This window comes from Tympanuchus pallidicinctus, unplaced genomic scaffold (assembly GCF_026119805.1).
Source record: "Tympanuchus pallidicinctus isolate F22 unplaced genomic scaffold, pur_lepc_1.0 scaffold2, whole genome shotgun sequence".
In the NCBI taxonomy this organism is placed as follows: domain Eukaryota; kingdom Metazoa; phylum Chordata; class Aves; order Galliformes; family Phasianidae; genus Tympanuchus; species Tympanuchus pallidicinctus.
In genome coordinates, this window is record NW_026294721.1 from 2,224,684 (window position 1) to 2,251,257 (window position 26,574).

Sequence of the window (26,574 nt, forward strand, 5' to 3'; positions counted from 1 at the left end):
CTGCTGTTGGTTTGTAACAGGCCACAAAGCATGCATCAGCAATGTCAAATTCAGCGTGGAAGTCTGAAGGGTGGTGGAGAAGCCTGCTTGACTTAAAATCATAGAATGGTTGGGGTGGGAGAGATCTAGAAGCCCACCCTGCCCCAACCCCTGCCATGGGCTGGGTGCCCCCAGCAGATCAGGCTGCCCAGGGCTCCATCCATCCTGGCCTTGAGCACCTCCAGGGATGGGGCACCGACAGCTTGTTTGGGCAAAAGAGCACAACTACTTTGGACTTAAGAGCACAAGCATTGGTGATCTGTGATTTCTGCTCTTCTCAGCTTGGTCACCATCCACTGCAAATGCCACCAGGGTGAAGAGCTTTGAAAACAAAGGAAGGTCCTCCTGGCTACGTGACACATGGTGAAGGACGAGGTTGGATCCTGACCTGCCACCTCCCATTTGCTTCTCTTGCAGTTTGCTCACAGCTGCCAGGTAATGAAAACAATGGCACGGTGCTCCTTCCTGAGGAGTGAGGAAATGGATTTGGGGGTTCTGGTTGAGGCAAGTTGAATCTGAGTCAGCACTGTGCCCCGGAGCCAAAGGAGCCAACCGTACCCTGGGGTGTTCCAGGCCCAGCACTGCCACCAGGCGAAGGAAGGGTGAGTCCTGCTCTGCTCTGTGCTGCTGGGACCTCACCTCCCGCACCAGATTTGGCACACAGCATAAGGCCATCAAACTGTCACACAGCACACAAAGGAGGGCTGTGCAGACGCCCCCAAACTTCCCTTGGCTCCTGGAAATCTCCTCGCTCCCCACCAACGGCTGCAGCAAACGGTGCCTCTTCACAGCCTCCCCTGCTCCCGCTCTGACAACAAATTAAATTTCAAGTTAATAAGGGAACGCATACCAGAGGGGCGAGCCAACCACAATTACTGACTATTATCTCTCAGGAAAGATCTTTCAGTTATTGTGGGTAACGCAGGAAACATCAGCTCAGCGATCAGCGCTGCTGGTGACGGCGAGAAGAAAACCACACGCATTAAAGCTATTGTGCAAATCCACAGGGCATGGCGTCTCGGCTCCCACCTCCCAAAAGATGCTGGCAGACACGGCTGGGAGAGGCGCAGGGAAGGGCATGGATGGCTTGAAGGTGGTGAGCAGCTTATGTTGGGACTCTGGAGCAGCACACTGCTCACCCATAGCTTCTAATGAGTTGAAAAGCTCATGCCAAGACAAGCACACCACTTGCACTGTCATCAATCACAGAATGGTGTCGATTGGAAAAGAGCTTCAAAGGTCACCAAGCACAACCATCAACCTGGCACACTGAGTGCGACCCTAAACCACATCCCCAGTTCCACATGTATGCATCTGTGCTCTTCTCAAAGTGAGTGATGGGAGCACTGAGGCACCACCCACCAGGTTCAGCTCTCAGCCACGCACCATGAGCTTCCACTCTTCAGTAGAGAAAGAAATTCTCTTCATCACTTTCCCCTATCAACAGCAATCTCACCATAGTATAAATCTCCCCATTTCATAGCAGCCCAGGCTGCCCAGGGCCCCATCCAACCTGGCCTTCAACACCTCCAGGGATGGACGGGGCATCCGCAGCCTCTCTGGGCAGCTGTTCCAGCACCTCACCACTCTCATAGTAAAGAACTTCCCCCTCACATCCAACCTCAATCTTCCCTCCTTCAACTTAAAGCCATTTCCCCTCGTCCTGCTGTTATCTACCTTTTCACAGAGTTGACTCCCCTCCTGTTTTCAGAATTCTGAGTAAAATAAGTCAACCTCTGAAAACCTGGTTTTAAGTCACTCCAGCTTCAAGTGATTCTTTCATAGCTCTTCCTGTTCCCGTGAGACATCACAATTTTAAATATTGGATAATTTGAGCCTGCAGCTCGAAGGTTTCTTCCAAAAGTCAGCTTTTTGCTTTTGGAAGACAGACTGCTGACACTATACCTAATATGCTTAATTAGGAATATGGAGAAAGATCTCTCCAAGAGAACCAAAAACCCTTCAGATGAAATGCTCTGAGTGCCAAATCAAGAGCCCATCCATAATGACTGTTTACTCCCATCTTCTATGTGTTTTGGGCCATACTGTTTCAATCAGCAGTTCCTGCCATTGATGGAGTTGTTCCTTCCAGCGATGGAGCTGAACTCCACGAGAGGTCAAACATAATTGTCCCGGGTTCCCCCTAACTGGGGGATGTGGCTTTCTAAAAATCATGCTGGGATGAGAAGGAAAGAGGTCAGAGCATAAAATAAACACACACATCAGGATGCTGTCACACAGCCCAGTCCGCCCAGTATGGAAGCAGTTTTCCCCTTGATTTCAGCAGCTTTGTTTCAACCATCACATCTTGCCTTCCCCCAAGCAAATGGCTTTTGCTGACCATTGCATCCAGGCACCAAACCCCTCTCACGGCGCTCCGGTACCACAGAACACAAGGAGAATGCTTTGCACAGATGTTCTTTTTGTAAGAAATAATAATTCATGCAAATCCCTGCTCCAAGCAAATTCCACAGGAGTGCATCTTATCACAAGCCAAACAAAAAGTACAGATACATCTGAGATCCATAAACCTGTATTAAAAGAATTTGTTCTTGTTACAGCTTGAATTTCCCCCTCTGCCTCCAACTCCTCTGCCAGTAAACTACCCAGCAACACCAAACAAGCAAACCACCAATTCCACAGCACTAAAAAGAAGCTTAAGCCCCAATTATGATATAAGGTAACACTGCTGTGAAAGGACTACAGATGTAACACGCTCCATATTCATCCCAAATACTTTCTTAAAACATTTACAGCCCTCATAAACACATCATCCAACCCATGACGTTGCTCTCATCAAGGCTCTCTCCCAACCTGGCTACACGTTGGGTATGGGCACATGGCAGGGGTTGGCCATGCTGGTGGGAACTTGGAGCCTGGAAGCTTTTCAAGCTCATAAATTGAAATGTTTTAAGAGCTCAGGAGTGTGTAGATGGTCCTGGAGTGTATCTACAGTGCTTTCCACTTTTGCCCAATAGTTCATCACATTTAAGATCAGGGATTTTCCTCTATTTCATTCATCAAGAACAGAGTGCTCCCTCACCGCATCTGGAGGCTGACCAGCTTTCCGCAGAAGCTCAAGATGGTGAAAATAAAAACTCATAAAACGTATTTTTAGGGTTTCAGTGTTTGGTTGTTTGGTGGTTTGTTGTTTTTTTTTTTTTTTTTAAATGGGAAGTTAGAACCTGAATTCCAACCCAACCACTGGGCTTTAGCAGAACAAAAAAATCCCTGTGCTGAGTGCTCCCAAACAGGAGTCATGCCCCTTCCAACGCTACGCCAACAGAGACCTTATTATCCTTTGGGGGAGGAAGTCGGATTTTTTCCACTTAGCTGTGTTCCCAGGTAATTCTTAAATAAGATTTCCCTTCCCCCTGTGTTTAAAGGGACACTTTGCTCTAAAACAACAAACTACTGCCTTAGTGCCACTCCAAACTGCCATCGTTGTGTGCTTAGCCCTAAAATAGAACGATGACTGGTCTGCCACCAGTGAGCTCCATTTTATTTCAGGGAGACAACGCATTCCACGATGCCAAAATTAATAACACTCCTTCTTACCTTAATTATCGTAAGCAAATCGTCCACCTGCATGTCATTAGGAGCCCATAAAGGTTCTTCCAGCGGTGCCCCTGCAAACAAACCAGAAACGCCAAGCTTTTAATACCAAACAGTTACAATTCAGCAAGATCTTTGCACAACAGAATTACTACTGCTGCCAGCAAGGCAGTTTCACTTTGTTTTATCTATATGCAGAGCAACATTTTTCATTACTGGCCGAGCTAGAGCATCTGGGGACAGAAGGAAGGAACCTTGAGCGTGCAGAGGTTCAGAGTTCATCATATTCAGAGTTCATTTTTTCCCACCCCAAGGAAAGAGGCACATCCATAATCATGACTTCTGGCGGCCATGCACCCATGGGTTTCCCCAAATCCAAGCGTCCCAGACACAGATTATAGGGTCAGTGCAGCCCAAAGGCTCTCTGCATCTCTTTGCTGCCCTACATCAGCTCTGACGCAGCAGCAGACTCCTCGCACGGCCAAGCCCTCCTTTCCCCAATCTCATTCTGTGAGCTGATGCTACAAAGTACAAAATTAGAGACCCGAAGCAATTCTAAAATTGGAGTTGAATATATTTAACTAAATGAAAGCTTTTTTTCTCCACCTAATGACATCTCTCAGCCTCTGAGGCCACCTGATGCCGAGGAGCTGTGGAGCTCAGCATAAGCCCTGGGTGATCACTTCGCTGCTCCTCACCTGCCTCAAGGGTTGGCTCCATCAGACTTCAATCTGGTGGACCCACAGAATGCTTTTTAACTCTACAGAAGAAAAAAAATCTGGTTTTGTTTTTGTTTTTGTTTTTTTTGTTCTGTTTTTTGAGTGTAATGCAATCAGGACTTTCAAAGAAATGAAAGCAGGTGATCGTGCTGACTCTGATTAGAGAATCACAGAATCACAGGGGTTAGAAGGGACTTCAAGAGATCACTGAGTCCCAATCACTGCTAAAGCAGTTCCCTACAACAGGTTGCACAGGTCAGCATCCAGCCAGGTCTTGGGTATCTCCGCAGAAGGAGACTCCCCATCCTCTCTGGGCAGCCTGTTCCACTGCTCCGTCACCCTGACCGTAAAGAAGTTCTTCCACACATCAGTACAGAACTTCCTGTGTTCAAGTTTTAGGCCATTGCTCCTTGTCCTATCGCTGCACAGCACCAAGAAGAGCCTGGCCTCATCCATTTGCCTCCCACTTCCCTTTACATCTTTATAAACATTTATCAGATCTCCTCTCAGTCTTTTCCCCATGCTGAACAGACCCAGGCCACTCAACCTTTACTCATATGGGAGATGCTCCAGGTCTCTCATCGTCTCGGTGGCCCTGCACTGGACTCCTTCAAGGAGATCCCTGTCTTTTTGGAACTGAGAAGCCCAGAACTGGGCACAGGATCTAAATGTGGCCTCACCAGGACAGAGCAGAGGGGGAGGATCATCTCCCTCACCCTGCTGCCCAAGTTCTTTGTAATGCACCCCACGATGCCATTGGCATTCTTGGCCACCAGGGCACACTGCTGTCTTATGGCCAACCTGTTGTCCACCAGGACTCCCAGGTCCCTCTCTGCAGAGCTCCTTTCCAGCAGGTCATCCCCCAGCCCGTAATTATGGATGCAGTTATTCTTCCTTGGATGCAAGACTCTACGCTTGCTCTTGTTAAAGCCCTCAGTGTGCAGTGTTGCTATCAATATTTGCATACACAACATACTCATCTTTCAAAGATGCCATGCTCTGAGCACTCAGATTGCACTGCACATAGAATCACTGAATGGCATGGGTTGAAAAGGACCACAATGATCATCCGGTTTCAACCCCCCCACTATGTGCAGGGTCACCAACCAGCAGACCAGGCTGCCCAGAGCCACATCCAGCCTGGACCTGAATGCTACAACCTCCTTGGGCAGCCTGTTCCAGTGCTTTATCACCCTCTGAGTGAAAAACTTCTTCCTAACATAAAACTTTCCTGTCTCAGTTTAAAACCATACCCCTTTGTCCTTTCACCATCCACCCTCATGAACAGCCGTTCCCCCTCCTGTTTATTCCCTTCAAGTACTGGAAGGCCACGATGAGGTCTCCCAAGAGTCTTCCCTTCTGCAAGCTAAACAAGCCCAGTTCCCTCAACCTTTCCTCATAGGAGAGGTGCACAATGTCCCTGTTCACTGCAGTGAAGTTGGGCCAGATGACCTCGAAAGATCCCCTCTAACTCAAATGATTCTATGATGTAAATACAGCCTCACACGTTACTGAGGAGGGCATGAGAAACCTGAAGATGTTGCATGGGGGGCCTCTAAATGCTTATCAAAGTCAATGCAACACATCTGAGTGGGTTTTAGAGCAGGCTGTGTGTTCAGAAGGCTGTGACTCACGCACCCTCTCCTTCTGACAGGTAAGGAGCACAGCGCAGACATGCACTGTCACGTCCATCACAGTAGGAGCATCTCGTGTTACAAATACAAGAATATCTTGCAGCCACATTTTAGACAACAGTCACACAGCCATCACAGAGGAAACCTCATTTTCAAACAGCAAATGTACAACAGAACTGAGAAGAGAGGACTGCCCCATGCTTCCCCGGCCCTGGCTGCACCCAGGCTGCCATGTTTGGTTGCAGACAATTCAGCTGGGTAAATATCTATTCATTCTCACAGCACATCAATAGAAAGGAAGATATGTCACCTTTAGGAAAGACATTCCATTTTCTGTAACCAAAGTTCAGTTTTCCAAGACCCAAAGCATGGGGAAACCCAACACCGACCCAAGCCATGCAGTAACCCAAAGGTGGTGGAGAAAGAGCTTCAGTTATGAAGGGGCAGATATAGGACAAGAAGGAATGGTTTTAACATAAAAGAGCAAAGATTTAGGTTGGATGTTAGGAGGAAATGTTTTACTTTGAAGGTGGTGAGGCCCTGGCACTGATGCCCAGAGAGCTGTGGGTGCCCCATCCCTGGAGATGCTCAGGGCCATGGGTGCAGCCCTGGGCAGCCTGTGCTGGTAGATGTGCAGTGTGATTCTCATACTCTTGTATTTTGTTTAGATTCAATGAAAAATGAGTTTTACTGCTAAGAAGCAGGCAAATGGGTTGCATGCTTTCTTAAACAGGTAAGTGGAAGATGAAGAGCTGTGCGCTTTCCAGCTCACCTGCAGGCTCCAAACCCTGGAGAGGGGATGGTCCAACAGAAGATCCAATGACTGATAATGCCTGGTGTGTCAGGAGAGTTCAGCCATGCTTATAGAATCCTGGATCACTGAATACTGTGGTTGGAAGGAAGCTATGGGAACTAACACCTGCAAGCAGGGATCCAAAAGTAGAGCTTCAATCAAGCTGGCCATTTCTGAGCTGGACTATCCACATCATTATGGAATGATTTTACTGTCTAATGTCATTTCTTTTATGAAAAGAGGAATAGAAGCTCAGGAAGAAGCCCAGTTAGAAAGTGCTTTGAGACTCAGAACCACGGAATCATGAAGGTTGATCCTCAAATCCAAACCAAACCCATTCCACCATGCCCGTAATAACCACATCCCCTCAGTGCCACATCTCCATGGTTCTGGACCACCTCCAGGGATGGTGATTTCACCACTGCCTGGGCAGCTGTGCCAATGCCTGACTGCTTTCAGAGAAGAAATGTCTCCTAATATCCAAACTTCAGACGACACCAGCAGCTTTGTTATTCAAGCACATTAATGCTAAATAACGTTGCATGCTGAAATGCTTAAGATTTGCTCCCCACTCGTATGGGCTTGACAAAAGTGGCCTACAGTTATCGAGCTGCTCTGTCTCTTATTAAAATAATTAAAGTAGCAGTAAGCCAGGCATTAGCTGGCTAGACAGCCCAAATCCCACCGCCCGCGTAATCCACCTGAAAGCCAAGTGTTCCAAGGGAAATTAAAGCTGCCTTTAATCCATACAAATCTCAGCACAGGAATCTTTTCTTCTCCTGCCTCCTGCTGCGGGTTACTCCTGCTGCACTCCCCTCTGTGCTTTGGGGGCAATGGGACACAAAAGACTGATGTTGGATCTGTGGTGCAGGCAGCTTTACGCCCGTGTTGAAACAGGACACACTTCTCCCCTGTGCTCGGTGTAATCATATGTATCAACACACATAAACTGGGACAATTTGAGCATAAATCAGGCAGCGTCATGATGCTGATTTAGACTTCAGGATTGTGTTTGCCGTCTGCCAATGATCCTCTGGGAGGGAGCCATGAGTGAGCTGGAGGAAGAGGATGGCTTCCTGCAAGTCCACCAGGGGCATCTTCCCAAAGCTAACCCAAATGGTGAGGAGAAAGGGTGAGAAGAGCTGTGGGGATTGCTGCCACTCTGCATTTCCTGTCTGAAATTCTCCTTCCTAAAGATTTCACCCTATCCCCCTTGTGATGCATGAAGCGGTGATCTATGGATGGAGGCAGGGAGAAGCTGCCAGAATAATAAACCACCGGGGTGCAAACAAAGCTGATGTGAATGCAAGAAAAATAAAGGGTAGGAGACTCAAATCTTCTCTGTTTTATCAAACCTGCCATACAGATCCAAGCCATCCTCAGCAGGACACGATCCTCTGCAGGGCTGTGGGTTCTGCTCCTCCCTGCTGGTACCAGGGGAGCTCCTGAAGCCTTTCAATTTTCATACCTAAACCAGTTACTAATTTAGCTGCCAAATGGGATCATTACGATGAAAAATCCTACCTGTGGGAATCGAGCTCTCACACTTCAGAGGGAATTCGAGCTCCTATTCTCCAGGATCCAGCCAGGAGTATTTCCTCCGACAGACGCGCTGGCACTCTGCCTGGCTCAAAAACACACTGCAGAAGAGCACTGAGCACTAAGCTACCACTAGAAGTGCTTAAAAAAAAGAACCCTAAACATAATCAAGTTTGGACAAAGCATATGGTAACACTTATCACGCCGCAGGTGAGAGCAAATACAATGCGCTCTTTAGAGCACAAAGTAAAAAAAAAAACAACAAAATGATGGATTTTCAGAGAACAGCAATGCTTAAAAACCAACACAGCCCAGGTGAAAGGTTGCTCAACGCCCTCAGCCTCGGTGCTGTTGCACTCTTGCATTTCTTTGGCCCTTTGATATTACAAATATCAAAAGATGTTTCTCCGGAGCACCCAGAAGCTGCACGTCTGCGGCAGGGAGGCAGGGCATACCCCCAGGACCCCGCGGGCTGCAAACAGCACAGAATCCTGTGGAGGCACCTGGAGGACTGATGATCAAAGCTACCATTGCTGCTGTGCGCAGTCAGACACGGCAAACCAAAAGCAACCCAAGGCAAAAGGAGTAGGAATAGAAATGAGGCAGCGCAGGGAAGTGGAATCGAGGGCTGCCTCGAAGGTTGGAAATACTCAAAGGATGGGGGGTCGGCGTGTCAAAATTGGGGGCACTCCATACGTAGAATCATAGAAGCATTAAGGTTGGAAAAGACCACTGAGATGAAGTCCAGTCATCAGTTCATCCCCTCCATGCCCACTAAGTACAATTTGCTGAGTTGTGGTTTTGCTTTTCCCCATTCTTAAACAGAAATCCCAGAAGCGTGAATAGAAATGAGTTACTGCAAACCCATCTCTGCCTCCCTATGAAGGATCATAGAAACACTGAATGGTTGGAGTTGGAAGGGACCCTTAAAGGTCATCTGATTCCACTCCCATATGGGATTCCACTGCAATGAACAGGGACACCCACAGCTCCATCAGTGCTCAGAGCCCCATCTAGCCTGACCTTGGGTGACTTCAGGGATGGGGCATCCACCACATCTCTGGGCAACCTGTGCCAGTGCTTTACTACCCTTATTGTAAATAATCTCCTCCTTTTAACCAATCTAAATCTCCCCTCCTCTAGCCTGAAACCATTTCCCCTTCTCCTATCACAATAGATCTTGCTAAAGAGTTCCATAAACAGTTTCTGCAGTTGCTTCAAATGGAGCCCAACTTGGAGCCAGTTAATGGCACGAGCCGCTGCTCCGACTCACTGCAGCAATTCCTGTAATTCAAGCCTGGCAAACAATTGCTGCCCTGAAATGGGACAGCATCCAATTATTATCTTCTTCCTTGTTAAAACAACAACAAAAAAAAGGTGTGTTTACTCTACCTGCACATTCACTGCACTGGAAGTACCCCCACGCAGGCATGACAGCAGCAAGCACCAGCGCTCCTTGCAGCTTCGCCTGTTGATGTTTCTCCTTTCATCTGAGCAAAAAGCATGTCAAAGCTAAACAAGCAGGCAAGAGGAAAGCAAGCATCTGGCTGCCTCCCTGACAACTGAACAAGCTGGCAGCTTGCAGAAGGTAAATCTTTACCACGCTCCTAAGCAAGGCAGCTAACACTTTGCTTTGGTGCCGGCGCTCCCATACATCCTTGCTTGCATTTCTATCTTCCATTCAGCTGTCCTCGGCTGCCCTGGGACTTCCATCCTGCAATAAAATGGTGCAGACACCGAGCCCTGACCAAACACATTAACCCAGCATGCAGCACACCAGCCTATGTGCAAGGGTTTTGTTGGAAGGACTTAGCTCACTGCCACGCACCTGATAAGAGTCTGCAGCAACGACACACCCAGAGATAAAACAGAAGGGTTCCAACCTTCAAAACTCACTGACGTACCCAGAACGAGGGGTGAAAGAAAGCTGTAAAGAAAACACTCTGCCTAACAAATCGTTTCCCTTGGCAAACATCCCTGCTTTCCTTCCCTTGCCATATCTGTGTGTGCACACAGGAATCGTTCCCTCGCATTCTCTTGGGTTGGAAGGGACCTCAGAGATCATGTAGTTCCATACCCCTGCCGTGGGCAGGGCTGCCAACACTGCAGCAGGCTGCTCACGTCTCCCGATGGGCACACAGACCACTCTGGGTGACATCTGGCTGTCAGTAGGGATGTACAGGAATTGTGACCCTACCTGAATGCATTTGGGGATGGCACATTACCCCCGAGCTCTGTGCTATGGGTGTGAGAGCTGATGAACGCGTCATGCAAGGGGTTATGTGCAGTGCAGTAGCTAAGGTCCCATGTCCAGCCCAGGAAAACATTTGCAACCTTTTAATTCCTCTTCCTCTTTAGACTTCCTTAATGAATATAAATACTTACGAAGGAAAAAAAAAAAAAAAAGAAAAAGAAAAAACAACACATGACTCAGTCATCCTCCCTACAGACCCACGCTCCAGGTTGACTGGGAGCAGCTCAGGGTGACATCAGCACAATGAGGACACGGACTGCAATGGTGATGGTGGCACAGCTCTTGACTTTGATACCATGCAGGTTTTGGAGCAAACGATGCTGATATCTGTGCCTCTTAACCCTCCATTCCAGCCCCTCGAGCTGCACCAAGCTGTGTTTTATAGGCAGACCCATGTGATGCAGCTCTTCCAGCGGCGATTTCCTGCAGCCTCTCGCATACGAACCCGGGGCTGGGACACGGAGCAGCCCTCCAGGAAGCTGCGGCAAGAAACAAACCCCAGCCAGATTTCTAAAAATGGTTATAGCTTCAGACAGCAATAGGATGTTCTTCATTCCTCCGCGCAGATGGATTTCTGAGCTTCAGATATAAATACGGCATTGTTGTAGATGGGATATTGTGCTTTGCTCCTCCGGGTCACAAGTTCAGAGTTGTGGCAGTGTTCAAAGAGCAGTGAGTCCTTTATGGCCACCATAAACGTTCCCCGGCACCTTTCGATGGGGAAAGGGTTTGGAGCTACAAGATGTTTCATCATCTTAAACTGGGCTCCCCATTGGGAAGCTCTGGAACAGGTTGCACAAGGAGGCTGTGGATGCCCCATCCCTGGAGGCATTCAAGCCAGGCTGGATGTGGCTCTGGGCAGCCTGGCCTGCTGGTTGGAGACCCTGCACACAGCAGGGGGATTGGAACCAGATGATCATTGTGGTCCTTTTCAACCCAGGCCATTCTATGAGTCTATGAAAGGAAGGCTGAAATCAGACAACAAAATAAACCCAGCAAAGGAAGAAGTGTTTTCACTCCTGGCACTTGAACTCAACCATCTCAGTGTGTTAATGGAAGATTTTCACCTACGAGTTTGACCATCAGATTCAACTTTTAGATCTGTTGCCCAAACAAATCAATGTTAGATTTGCTGTCCAAAATTTGTGAGTAAATTCACCCACTTTTTTTAGGCATCACCAACAAAAGTGTTTGCTTACATTTATTTACAACCGCCTCGAAACAACAGAACCACAAGTGTGGCAGGGGCTGCCCTATCACTATCTCCAAAGTAGTGGAGTCACTGTCCCTGGAGGTGTTCAAGAACAGTGGAGATGTGGCACTGAGGGACATGGTGTGTGGGCATGGGGAGATGGGCTGGGGTTGGACATGGTGATCTTCGAGCTCTTTTCCAACCTCAGCGACTCTGTGATTCACTCTGCTGCAGTTTTTAGGCTGGGGGACATTCAGTTTGAGCAGACACACAGACCTAATACCACGGATATCTGTGAGATCTTCATGGACCTGAGGATCAGAAGAATTACCTCCCAAAATCTTTACATGCGTCAGGTTCAAAAGCAGCAGGCATTTCACTACGTGGGGTAAAAAACATTACAAAGGGCCTATAGGGTTGGTGTCTGGAGACCCCAAACCAGATTCTTTGGACGAGCTGTGAGAGTTCTGCTCGAGATGCTGCTATTGGCAGGGCAGCAGGACAAAACCTATGGGACTCATCACGCCAGTGGCAAGGTCCCTGCAATGCTGCACGAGGAGTCGTACCATGGGAATTCTGTAACCTTTGGATGCACGGTGTTAAGCCTGAAGATGAAAACTGGAGTCAAAAGTCGTGGACAAAACCGCCCTGTGGATGGAAAATCTACGACCGAACTGCGGTGCCAGATGTTGCAAGCAGCTGCAGGGCTTCACTGTAATCCATCACCATAATCCCTTGCAGCCTTCAGACGACCAAACGAAGGAGGCTTTGGTTTTGTTCAGGGGTGTCTGCTTTGTTTCATTGGTGCAGGGTCTGCAGAAGCGGCTTGCTTCTCTGGAGATCTTCTCTGTGTCTTTGCATTCCTTGTTTATAAGTACAAAGTATTGCTTAAAATGGTTGGGATGTGTTGGTTTGTTTGTTTGTTTGTTTTATTTAAAATCAGATCTTTTCAGTTCAAATTCACTCATGTCCTTCCCCCCACATGAAAGCCAGGTTCCAACCAGGACTGCTTAAACCACTGCCTCCCCACCTGGGCGCCCCATTCCTATTTTACCTGCTATGGTTTGTTCAGTGTCCCTGCCTATTTCAGGGGGTTGGAACTAGATAATCCTACAGGTCCCTTCCAACTCAAACCATTCTATGTTTCAATGATTCTATGATCTCAGCAGGAACTTCTCCAGTTCATAGATGTGTCCAGACTGCCAGGACCAGCAACTACAACAAAATCCCTATGAGCAAGCAGCCATCTCTATAAGCAAGCAGCTGTGTATTTAAGAGGTGAGAAGACATTCCACCAGCTAATTCCTGTATATATATGGCCTGTGTATCACAAGCCCACCTGGAGGCCCTCCTGGAGATGAACACATGGGACGCACGAGGGTGAAGGATTAAACTGGAACATAACAGGTTCCCCTGATGCAGCACTGGAACAGGGCTAAATGCGTTTCTTTTTTCCACTATATCATCTATTTTTATTTATTTTTTCTTCCCTGCATTTATTAGGCACTGAGGAAGTGAAATTTGCTGCTGCAGATCATATGATGGATGGTCAGGCACGAGATGCTCACCAAAGCTGGGCAGTGGGATGCGCCTGCAAGGGCAGGACCTTGTCCTGTCCATAGATGTCTCCAGGCTTCCAGGACCAGCAGCTGCAATAAACTCCTCACGTTCCTAAAGAGCAAAGAAATCTGTTTCCCACCTCCTTGGTGTGCTCTAAGCACAGGAAAAAGCAGATTGGGTTCCTTTTTCTGGATGCACTGCTGGCCTGTAGTATTAACAAAAACATATATTGTTTTCCTTGATCTGCTCCTCTTCTCTTGCTATTCTTGTCCGTTTGAATGAAGGCTCTACCTTCAGGGAAACAGGTTCGTAGCAGGGAAATCCTGCACACTCCTAAAGTGTTAAACCATAGCCACGGAGCCAGGCACCATTATAATTCTGGGAGAGTATATTTAAATAGCAAGGAAAGCTGAGCTCGTCCGACTGGATCGTCAGACCACAAGTTCCCCCAAACACAGCTTTGATTTTCCAGTGCAACACACAAAATCCTCTTTTGCTTTCACAAAATGCGTGTGGGATCACGCTCTGTATTGCACAACATGGCTTAGGAAATGATCCCCAGTGTAGTGCAGAGCTGGAGATCAGCACCGAGGAAGGGCTGTGAATATCTCTGGCAGCAGAGGGGGATGAGGAGCATGTGGTTGCCTAGAGCAAAGCAAGGGAGTGGTAGTTGCTCTCCAGCTCTACACTCAAAGACAAAGAAATCATATGGAATCATAGAGTGGTTTAGGTTGGAAGGGGTCTTATGGCTCATCTAGTTCCAACTCCCTTGCTGTGGGTAGGGTTGGACAACCACTAGATAAGGCACCGGGTCAGGCTGCCCTGGGTCCAATCAGCCTGGTGTTGAGCATCCTTGGAAATGGGGCACCCACAGCTGCTGTGGGCAGCCTGTGCCAGCACCTCACCTGACAACACTGGCAGAATGGATAAAAGCTGAGCACATCTGCCCGGCTCATCACATTACAAGGCTGGAGCTGGGTCACCAACACTTCTTTTATCATAAGCTGTGGGTGGGATGCAGGAGCTTCCATACTTGGGCTATTTTCCAGGGGGAATCAACCTGAGCACTGGGACAACAGGTGGTGGGTGTCATTCTGCCCTTTCCTATCCACAAGGATCACTGAGTCCAACCCAAACCCCATAGCTGAGAGCGGTGCCCCAGCGCTCCCTGAGCTCCAGCAGTTTAGGATGAGCAGCCTGTTCCATGCCCAACGCCCTGTGGGGCAGAACCTTTTCTTAACCCCATCCTGACCCTCCCCTGGATGCTCTTGGGGTGCGTAACTGCAGAACTGCCCCATGAGTGACATTAAGGGACGAGCACAACGTGGAAGCTCTCGGTGGCAACCCATCCAGTTCCCAGCCCCGGCGATGCTTTCGGGGAGGGAAAGCTGAAAAGCAGAGCCCTGCAGACATAAGCCGTGTAGGTAACCAGTAGCAACTGTGCCTAATCCATCAGCAGGACAAAACCACCAGCCTCATTTGCACCCACAGCACGCACCGGGCCGAGTGTGGCACGGCCGCAGCCGCCGCGCACTGCCTTTCCAGTTTAAGCTTCACTCTGGAGTGGTTTCTCTTCTTATAAGTATTTAAGTCTGTTTGGAGGAAGAAGTGATTTCAATAGATGAGGCTGGAGTTGATTTGAGTCAAAACGAAGCTCTTTCCTCAGCGTACACACTGAGTGTGCAAAGTGAATGTATTATAGTTTGCCATACCCATAATATTGGAGAAATTACCAAGAAATCAGCTGCTCTGATGTTGATGCTCTTGACTTTTTTTTTTTTGGTAATAAATTACCAGAAAGAACAGAAAAATACTCCAAATTGTGCTAAAACACTCCGAATCGTGTTGGAAAGCAAAGAATAAAAGCAGCAATTCTCTGTTCCCTATTCAGGGCACAGCACCAAGAAATGCCTCACTGACAGAGGGTGCTGGCATCACAGCAGCAGTATCGTATCACTGGTATGAGCATCAACAAGAGTGCATGGCAAGATTGGAAGCAAGGAAGTCTTAGAAAAACATTTTTCCTATTCTCCCTTCATCTAAGCAGCCCGTTGTCTTCACACAGAGGGCTATCAGATTGATTAAGTATGATTTCCCTGTGAATCCATGCTGACTACTCTTGATCACCCTCCTTTCCCCCACATGCTTAGAGATGGCCTCCAGCATGAGCTGCTCCATCACCTCTGCAGGGATGGAGGTGAGGCCGACTGGCCTGCAGTTTCCCAGGTCTTTCTTCTGGCCCTTTTTTGAAGACCAAGGTGACACTGGCTTTCTTCCAGTCCTCAGGCACCTCTCCTGTTCTCCATAACCCTTCCAAGATGATGGAGGGACCCAGCAATAGCGTTCACCAGCTCCCATTGGTGCCCATGGATTTATGGACACCTCGTTTCCCTGAATGAACTCCAATCTGATCCTCCTCGACTAAACAAAGTCCTTCTCTTTCCAGACTTTCTGGCCTAGGAGACCAGGGATTCCTGAGGGCTGGTCTTGGCAGTGAAAAATGAAGGTGGCATTCAGTGTCTCCGCCTTTTCTGTACTGTCTGTCCCCAGGGTTCCTGACCCATTCAGAAACAAGAGACACCCAAACTATGGAGAGAAACCTTATCAACATTTGTTTGGTGAAGGAGGACAACAGGTTGCCCAGAAAGGTCGTACAACCTCCATCCTTGGAGGTTTCCAATGGATGAAGTCCTGAGCAACACAATCCTGCCCTAATGAGATTGGTTAGAGACCTCCAGAGGTCTGGAGCTTACCTGTTCTGGAGTCAAAGACTACGGAGATCGTCTAGTCCAACCATCCACCCACAACCACCAAGCCTACTGCCCAATGCCCCCACCTTTCCAAGCATCCAGTGATCAGTCAAAGCATATGCCATAAAGCCAGCCTGTGATGCTATAAACACACAAAAAATTTGGATCCATAATCTCAGAAACATCCCAGCACCATCCAGATCACGACATGAAGTCCCCTCCTTTTGACTTCACCCTTTTTCTTTACTATGAAAGTGGTGAGGTGCTGGAACAGGCTGTCCAGAGAGGCTGTGGATGCCTCATCCCTGGAGGTGCTCAAATCCAAGTTAGAAGGGGCACTGGGCAAGCTGGTCTGGTATTAAACGTGGAGGTTGTTGGACCTGCCTGCAGCAGGGGGATTGGAGCTTGACCATCCTTGAGGTCCCTCCCAACCCAAGCCATTCTGTGATTCTCACATTCCCCTCCATGAAACATCACTCTTCCAGTGCTGTCAATGCAAACAGGCTGTTTCCCCTCAGGCAAAGCCCGCGGAGATTGCCAAAAAAAAAGAAAAAGAAAAAGGAAAAAAAAAAAAATAAATCCTCTTGATTATTTCTGTGGCTCTTTGAACAACATCAGCTATTGTCAGAAAGCTGTTTGCAGTGTTTTAAAGCCCTGAATGTCACATTGAGAGTCTGGTCGTGTCAGTAGGAAAAGCCTGCTGCTGCCACGACCCAGCACAAAACGCTTTATTGAAGACACCCCAAGCTCAGCAACACCGAGCCGGGCAGAACCGAAAAGGAAGCTGGTGGGTGTGACAGCCACGTTTTATGTAACAGTACTGAAAGAAGCAGAAAAGGGTTGAGTTTTTGTGGTTTTGTTTTTTTTAATTCTTATTTTGGCGTAGTGGGGTAAAAAACAAGGCTCGGGGTGAGGAAAGAAAGCTTCGGCTCGCTTTGGGAGGAGTTTGGGAGTGCTTAGGGGCGATGGAGCCCTTCCCAGCAGGACTCGGTGTGGACACAGCTTTGTCAGAGCGCTGTCGAGAAAACAGGGCTGGCCCTGCCACCAAGCAGCCTGCTTCCTGCTGTGCTACAAGGGGAAGCAGGGCTCTGTGACTGTGCAAACAAAGCAAACCTGCAGCTGCCACCAATCCTCTCCAGGAACAGGAGCTCAGGAGTGCCGCCCGACCACTGCAAACCCCAGAGAGAAAAGCACCAGGCTGTTCTCCATGGTGTGCAACGTTAGGAAGCAAAACTGGACGGGCTGCAATCTTCCTGAGTGCTGCGTTTCAGGTTACTTCACCCGCTGTACCTGCAGGAATTGCTTCCCAAAGTGCATTTATTTCTATCGCTTCCGCTAACACCTGGCTCTCGCATCAAGCCTTTCATCTGCAGGTCTTCAAACCATCCTGCAAAGAAAGCAAGTTGTCACTTCCTTCCCCCTCCCACACCCCTGTGCGCCGATGAGGGAGTTATAAGCCAAGTGAAACAATAAATATCACCCAACAAAAAGGGGGAATGCAACCAGCAATAGAAAGGACGGTGCTCCCACAGAATCACAAAATGGCCCGGGTTGAAAAGAACCACAATGATCGTCTGGTTCCAACCCCCCTGCTATGTGCAGGGTCGTCAACCACCAAACCAGGCTGCCCAGAGCCACATCCAGCCTGGCCTTGAATGCCAGCCTCCCATACGACTTCAACCTGCAGTGCCTGTAGAATCCATCCCTTCCCTGCTCAGGAAGCAGCTTCTCACTGCTGCGCATACACCAACGCTCCTCCCAGCGTTGGCATCCCCACCTCTCCCATCTCATGGCTCTGCTCCCCATAAGCAAACAGGCAGGCATTAATCCTGCATGTATCACCTCATCTCCCCGCTAACACCCCATTCACCATCCCTCACACGGGGACCTCGGGGCATTTTAAGCCCTATCATCTTATCTCCTCCGCAATCTCAATTCTCTGTGAAAATATTTGGTGAAACCTATTAAGGGATTTCTTGATAGAGGAGCGCAGATTCTACCATTATTTCTTCCCACGCAATTCTCCCTATCTGATAAAGAAATGGCAATGGCAAAGTTTGTTTAAATATAATCCAGTGCTGCTCCCATTATCTTTGAGGTCCGCATGGTTTTTTTTCCAGCAATACCATCACGCCGTTGCATAAATCAACTTGATTTATTTTTCCCTCCTATTTTATGAGCAAAGGCTTTTACTATTCCTTTCGATGCATCACGGTGATTAAGTACCTTCCTACCGGAAAGGCAGTGCTGCTGAGAGACCTGCAGCTTCCAGTCCTGAAGTCTTTCACTAAACACAGCACTGAACCCTTTAAACATCAGAGGATGAGAACATCTAAGGGCATCAGAAGCACCGACGGCTTCACGGAGTTGTAGAATCATAGAGCCACAGAACGGTTGGGTTGGAAGGGATCTTGAAGCCCATACAGTTCCAACCACTGCTGGTTGCCACCCACCAGCTCAGGCTGCTCCATGAATAAGGCAGAAGGGTTTTAAGGCATGCTATGTGCACAGCCCGCCCCAAACAGCTCCAGATGACATAGAAAACATAAGGAAACCCAAGCAATGCTTTTCCTAATAAAAATACTATAAGCTCCTATAATAACGGCCTAGAGAGAACTTGGTTTTCTCCCACTAAACCCTCTCCCATTTCCACTGCGGTTTATGTTGGCACGCATTATTTTTGCACAAACTCTAAGAAAGCAGTTGCAGTTCTATATTCTTAAAGTTGAATAAAATATTCATGACAAACTCCACTTTTCCCACTGTTTGCAGCCCAATTAACACAAGCACCGTGTCCACGGTCCCCATAAGGGCTGGCACCCCGACGCCGCATCTTGAAATCATTGCCAAGCCAACGCTGCTGCTTAAAGTCATCACAACAAGAGTTCTACACAATAAAACTTTTTGGGAAAGCAGCAGGTTGCACCTTCTTTAGACACTGAATAACCTTACAGAACAACCCACGTGACGCTCTGCTCCCTCCCTGTTGAAAGACTGATCAATGGCAATGCGAAAGCTCACATGCTGAATCTGTTCAAAGTATTTTGTCACTAAATTATTTGTACCACAATTTTCTCTCCACTTCAAAACGAACATACAGAATTGTTAAGGCTGAAGAAGGCCTCAAAGATGCCCATATCCAAGCCCAACCCATCCCACCATGCCCACTGACCACGTCCCTCAGTGCCACATCTCCACAGCTCTTAACATCTCCAGAGACGGCGACTCCAACATTTTCCTGGGCAGTCAGTGCCAGTAACCAACCACTCTTTCTGAGACCAAATCTACCAGATTGGGTTAAGTAAAGCAGGAAAATTGTGATAGAGACAAGGGAATTTCAGTGTAGGGATTTTAAAGTTGCATGAGAACAACTAAACAAGAAGCCTTGTTCTACGTGCATTTGGTGATCCCATCACCAGGTACCATATTAGGTGTAGAGTGGATACCTTTGCCTTTGGAGGCGCTGTGCCTACTTTAGTTGCAGCTTTGGGAAAGATAACCCAAAGTTCAGCTCTTGTAGGTTAAATTTAAGATGTAAAAGCTAAAATAAAAGAGGAGGATTTATAGGGTTAAAAAAAATAGGTGCAATTTTAAATTACTCAATGCAACACAGACCTGGTGGAAGATTGCAGCAGAATCATTGAATCACCAAGGTTGGAAAAGACCTATAAGATCATCCAGTCCAACTGTCCTCCTATCACCAATCTTCTCACTAAGCCACGTCCCTCAAGACAGCGTCTAAACATTTCTTGAATCAATCTCAACAAAGGCATAAAACTCATTATTATCCTTGGGCTTGTATCACCTCCACCTCTTACGTGCCCTTTGAGCAACTATTTCAATCCAGCTCTCTCATGAAAAGAATTCACTGCACCCAACGCCAAGGCAAGGAAAAAGAATGAATTAAAAATCCAAATAAAGCTTTTTTGCTTTTTTTTTCTTGTTGCTTTTCCCTTCCATGTAATTGCAAATGACAAACATATCTGTGGTTTACAGAGGAGGCAATAAATTAAAACAAGTCACAAATCAGACCAAAAAAAGATACTTAAGTCATTCAAACCACCACCCCAGGATGGCTTTGGCCCCATGGGATGCATCTCAGTTTTGTGAAAGGCTTGAAAGCCCTGAACTGAGGAAGCACAAAATGAAGAGCTCTCTTAGAAGTTGTTTCTTTCATAACTCAGCCAACTCTCTGGTGCTCCGTGAGCACAGCCATTCACGCCCTTTGGTTTGGTTGCAGGAAAAGCAAACGGCCTTCAGCAAAGAAGTCATTCATTTGTGAACACAACGTAAAAAAAACAAAGTTTGAGCATCCGCAAAATGGCTGCGTGTGTTTCTTTTGCAACCAGCCAAAGAAGATGGCTGTGAAATTGCTGTTGATAGAACATCAAGCTGATTGGTCCTCAGTATGATTTTAACTTTAAATTGGTACAAAAATACGCATCTCAACTCATTAGGAAGCTGAGGGCACCAGTAACCTCACATCAGAGGTGAGTTTCTCTGAACCAGGTTATCATAAATAGTTCCTGTGCCTCAGCCAGGTTGAAGCCCATCCAGATGGATGCTTCTTGAAGCACAGGGCTCGGTTTTACAGCATCTCCATCTATTAAGACCCAGAGGACCTCCCAGCGTGGTTCAAGCAGGAGAACACACCAGAGCTCACGTGCAGGATCTTTTCAGTGGGCAAATCCAGGATGGAGGCGATTTCTGCTGCCATCTCCCCACATCACAGATGTGACAGCAGGACAATAGCATGAATAATTTTTGTTACTCAATCGCTGCTGAAGGAAAGCATTTGGAGTCTAAATTAGGAACGCGAAAACGATTAACATTAGCATTAACCTCAGCTCCACCCTAATTGCACTACATAAAAGCAGACGTAACAATTACAAAGATAACATTGTGTGTCATAAATATCGCACACAGGAATACAGCAGTCACAGCATTCGTTTCCTGACCTGGGAAAGCTGCTATAATTGTAGAGCCTTGTGCTCGCAGAGGACTCGGGTTTGGCCGCTGGTTGCCAACAGGCATTGGTTGCTGTGATTTTCCCACCACTCTCTTCCAACTCTTCGTGTTCCCAACCAACGCCGCGTCAACGCGTGGCTCTGAGCTCTGCACAATGTGGTTCAGCAGGAATTTCGTGTTCTTGCTGGAAACAAACGAGGCTCATCCCAAGCTAGATGCAGAGACGCGAAGCAACTGAAGCAGAATTTGTGTGTGCTGGTTTGCGGATGCACATTTCTCTGCTAAGGGTATCTACACTGAAACCATCGGCAGCCCTGCTCCATTCAGACAGAAGCTCAGGAGTCCATCTTGGCTCCATGTCATTCAGCTTCAGACCACACAAGGCTGAGGTTTGCCGTCCTTAACCCTGCCTCCTGGGGCTGGTGGTGATTAATACAAAGCCACAGAAGCCACCACACCCCCTCGGATGGGAGCTTTGTCTCACTGACAGCCATCCTTGCAAGCAAAATTCTCCCAAGTAATCCCCTCTCCTTTTAATTTAAGCCTCCCAGATGACAAATATGGAAAGTGTAAATGGTTCCTCCCTCCCAGAGAGCCCCTAGAGATGCAAAGACTGAAAGAAATAAAAACAAAAATAAAAGCCAGCGTATTCCTCAAGTCCTGCCTTTAGAAAAGAGCCTTTCCTCTCAGTGAAGCCTCCTCCAGTCAGTTAAGCCTCCTTCCAGCTCTAAATGCTTTTCATCCAAGTACAGAGAAGGTTAAAAGCAACACGTTCACTCAGTTTGACATTTCCCAATTAAAGTTAAGGGATGACAGTGACTCCCATGAGCAGCACTGGAGAAGGGAGGAGTTCTCCAATGTGGAAATGCCAATATTTTTGGATACTCCCAATTGCTACTGTATAAGCTGTTAGCATCTCTCTTATCCCAGGGGCAAACTACTGCCTTGGGTCTCTTCTCAGTTTTATCTTCACTTTCTAGCCAGCAAGAACAATCAGTTCCACATCAACACCCTTCTTTCCTCCTTAAGCTCTTTTATAAATTATACACGGGATTTTATTTTCTGGGCCATTTCTGTGGAGCTCCTCTGGTTGTGTTTTTTCTCCTGAACCAGGATTCCCTCTGGAGGATCCGCTGCTGGCAACGCTCCTTCTGCTGCAATGCAGCTTGCTTGCAAGCCTCCCAGAAGGGTTCCAAGGGTGAAGCTGAACGCTGCCTACTCCCTAGCAGCACTGCACTTGACGATAAATACCTCCCTCATTAGCATGCTGAGCTTCATTAGTTTTGCTGCTTACCACCTAAAAGCATTCAAGTTGTGCTGAATTTCCAATTTCACAGCTTGCAGCGTGGTGCATTAGATACTTGAGGGTCTCCAGCCGTGGGGCACTGACAGCATTTACAGCGTTTTAAGTTTGCGAGCTGCTGGCTGTAAATCTGCTAATGTCTGTAAAAGAGGCAGCATGTGCCTACGAGTGAACAAAGAAGCCATCCATACATTCCCTAAGAGTTATAGGCAGCAGAGGGGCAAAATGATTGCCCAGCATCACTGACACGGCGTTGGTGACTTCGTGACCTCAAGTGGGAAGTCGGTGTCATCCTACAGACGTGGATTACCCAGCAGCAGGGAAGAAGTCAATCTACACTACAGAACACCATCAAGCCTGGGAAGCGCTCTGATCTCCCCATTCAACCTCCCTGCTTCTCAATTTTCACAGCACTTGCAAAATTGGAAGACTTTGATGTTCTCTGAATGTGGCTGCGATCGCTTGATGGTTCATAAGGCTCTTTGGGACAGAAGGGTAAGTGCAGGCTGTCTTCTGTTACCACTCTTGAATCCTCAGGAAACTAAGCTGAACAAACATAACTTTACTCACTGTTAGTGAAAATAATGAATAACAAGCAATACGTGGAGCTTTTCAGCACTGATGATGCACACACTTGCATTCAAAGGGCAGTTCAAGCAGAAAGGCGTTGCAGACAGCAAACGGCTCAAAGGAGGACTTGTAGTTGGTTTCCTCAATGCATACACAGCATTATGGCTTTACAGGCATTTCATGGATTAATCACACAGAATAATTATCTCATGGTGAAGTGCCGATCTGGAATTAAAGAGATTTGTGTTTGGGTCTCAGCTCTAGAAGTTCTCACCCCTGGGGAAGTCGTATCAGCTCTGCATCTCGCCTTGCCATGAAACCTCCTTGGCATGACTGACTGAAGAACCTGCGTGAAGATGCCAGAGGGAAAGACCATTCCAAAGACTTTCTTTATCCCCTTTATATCTGCTATGAGGCACTGACTTGGTCTAGTCATGATTCTTTGAAGGAAGGCCTTCCATCTTAAAGGATATAAAACAAGCTTGTTTTATCCTTTAAATATAATCTACTGGTGAAGTACAATTTCCACAAATGCACCAGAGGATCATAGCATCATTTGAGTTGGAAGAGATCTATAAAGGTCATCCAGTCCAAGTCAAAGATGTGCAGAGCAATTTCAGCACAGTAACACATTTGATAGCATTATTATAATGTGTCTGTAGGCACAAAAGGTCGATCAGAAAAAAATCTGAAGCCAGCTCTTGGCCTAAGATCACTCTAACACAGAAGGGCATGGCAAGAAAAACTGCCCCCATACAGGTTTTCATGTCTGTATTTTGTGGTCTCCCTGATTTTGGGTCCTTACACATGGCTGTTCTTTTTGTTTCCTCAGCTCACATCACAAAATCCATTTCATTTAACCATCACAATGGATTCATTTGTAATTTGGTTAATCCACACTGGCTTGCCCATATACTCCAAGTGTCTAACATCTGGCCTTTGTCAGCTTGGTTGTCTACCTGTTCCTCTATAAAGAAAAGGGACATCCAAGACTTCTCAGAATTGCCTTCTTTGCTTCTGAGAAGCTCATTCAGCATGCAAAGTTGGGCTGGCAACCTCACCATTGTCCCAAACCCAAAACGGAGGCCAGATTTTGGCGAGGATGAAAAGGAAGGGAAAAGAGTGTGGGTAGAAGAAAAAGTTCAGTCGTGTTTCAGAGCGGCTGTTTTTTGCTTTTGAATCTAAAGCCAAAACTTCTATTGAATTCAAATTTGTGCCCTGCAGTTTGAAGAACATTCCTCCACCATGACAGGATACATCCAGCACGGGACACGAAGAAGCATTTGCTTTGTGTTTTGGTGGTAACATCTGCATCATCCAAAACACAAAAGCTGTCATCATCTGACCCCGACAACAGGTGACAGCCACAACCACCAAGCCTTCCTCCCACACCCAGCACCAAATTGCACTGGGAGGGCTGCAAGGAGAAACCTCGCTGGGAGGACGCAAATCCCACAAGGTTTCAACCCAGCATTTTTCCACCAATCTCCAACTGCCTTGAAAATATAATTAACATCACTTGTCTTTTGATTTTATCTCCATTTTCTCAGGTTGTAGGCTATCTGGGAGAGCTCTGGGTACATACATGTGGGTATGCACACCAGCACGTGCAGCTACTTGCCTGCAGTTACCAGCTTCTCAGTGCAGCTGCTTTTCTCAGGGCCTCCTTGGAAAACACAATGTGGTAAAGAACCTTAGGGAAATCTTCCTTCTTAACCCCGTGCCGTCACTGATAAAAAGATCTTTGCTCCCATTGTATCTCGCTGATACAGATGAGCTCAAATCAATGGAGCATTCAAGCTCAGGCTGAGCGCCCCGCATTCCCCGGTGTATTCCAACAAACTGCTCTCATGGGGATTTCAGAGGTGATAAAATGGCCCTTGGAGTAAGGGAAAGATTTTTCTTCCTTTCTGAACATAAATGTTAAAGTTTTCTGAAAAACTGAATGATAATACTCTGAGAAAGTGATGGACATCCATACAAAAAAAAAGACCAAGACAAGTCTTACCCAGGCTCGAGGCTAACTCCCACTCCAGGCTATGTCCACAGCTGTCTCTTCTCCATGTACTCTTCTGAAATCACCCCCATTTGCTGTGAGATTTACCAGAAATAAGACATTGCACAGGAAGGTCTTGGTGTACCACAAGAGGTGCAGACAGGCAGGTGAGCTGCACAGCAGAGGGTGCAGGCACAGAAGAAGTACATCAGTTTTAAGAAAAATGATGACCCTATAGGGTAGGTTGAGCACTGATCTGAATCAGAGAACTAGAACATATGTTGTGAAAGGGTTAGAGAATTCTATCCAAGAGAAAAAAAACAAAATGTTTCAGTCTTAAAGAACTTCCCTTTTCAGTGGAAAATTGCTTGCTACGAACTTGGACAGAAGTTTCTGAGCCAGCCCAGGCGGGGGTTCACCTACATATCCAAGCCAGAAAGGCCAAGAACAAAGCATCCAAACATGTCACCCTGCCAAAACCTCCGTGGTTTATCATCCTGAGTTCAACTTGAGACCTCCAACTCCGCTAAACATGGAAGAGTTTCCAAGAAAGCTTTGTTGGCAATGATCCTCAAATGCAGCTCCCGACCTGCAGCTCAACTTCTTCGTGGATTCTGAAGGAATCATCCTTTCTGCTAGCCTAAGACTGAAATACCACAGCTTTTGAACAACATGCTGCATTACTCTAAACATAACTATTTGTGGAAGCCTGGTTGCTGAAGGACGAGGCACCAAGCTGAGCCCAGCCGTGCCCCAGAAAACACTGGACTTCCTGGCCAGCTCTGTGCAGCACCCACAGTGCTTCCTTCCTACCCTGCTGGGATCAGAGAAGTCATTCTTTTGGAAAAAGCTGTGCAAAGCCAGGAGTGTCTGGGTGAAACTTTCCTGACCAGGGTAGAGTGGGGCAGGCACCAAACCCTAGGGATCCAGCAGGACTGAGCAAGCTTCACCCCTCAACAACGCCCTGCAATGGGATGCTGCAGCTCAAGACAGGAGGTACTGATGGATGTTAAAAAAAACAGAGCAGTGTTCAAAGAATCACAGAATCACTAAGGTTGGGAAAAGACCTCTAAGATCACCAAGTCCAACCCCCGTCCATCCCCACCATCCCACTGACCACATCTCTCAGCGCCACATCCCCACAGTTCTTCAACACATCCAGGGACGGTGACTTCACCGCTCCCCGTGCAGCTGTGCCTGTGCCTGACCACTTTTTAGGAGAAGAAATGATTCCTAATATCCAGTCTGATGCTCCTCTGGCATAACTTGAGGCCATTACCTCTCACCCTATCACTAGTTATCTGAGTGTTGTTGCTTTTGTAACCGTGACACCACTGAGGTCTCTGCACAGAGGAGCTGTCCAACCTGAGAGCACGAAGACACTTGGGATCCCAAAGCTTCCAGTGAGAAAAACCAATGAGGTTTGAAACTTTGAAACTTTCTTACCTGCACACTGCAAATGCAAACTCCCTAGGTTTGCCACTGCTACACCCTATGGTAAACCTGAGCAGGAATATATGAGTGACATTGCTAAAAAAGTAGCCTGTGACAAGCAAACATGACCAGTGAAAACAATGCCCAAGAAGACTAGAGACACGTCTACAGGATTCCTTTCTGTAGTCTTCTTGCAGTAGTTTTCCACCATAACATCCAAAATGGAATGCTTTGTTATCTGAATCAAGGTGATACAGTAAAAAAATAA

General features: G+C 47.3%; 1 protein-coding gene across 4 annotated transcripts in view; it reads right to left on the bottom strand.

Annotated features, from left to right (window-relative positions):
• Positions 1-26,574, bottom strand: part of PTPRA (protein tyrosine phosphatase receptor type A) — a 95,807-nt gene that overhangs the window by 49,200 nt on the left and 20,033 nt on the right. Inside the window, exons 1-2 of one of the 4 annotated variants that reach the window (XM_052682459.1) lie at positions 9,672-10,035; positions 3,598-3,668 (exon numbers count right to left, since the gene is read on the bottom strand). In XM_052682459.1, the coding sequence (XP_052538419.1) occupies positions 3,598-3,668; positions 9,672-9,711 (111 nt within the window). In that variant the 5' untranslated portion in view covers positions 9,712-10,035. Of the gene's footprint in view, positions 1-3,597; positions 3,669-8,264; positions 8,494-9,671; positions 10,036-26,574 lie in introns of those variants that run through there. The other 3 variants (XM_052682458.1, XM_052682461.1, XM_052682460.1) reach the window with 3 other exon arrangements.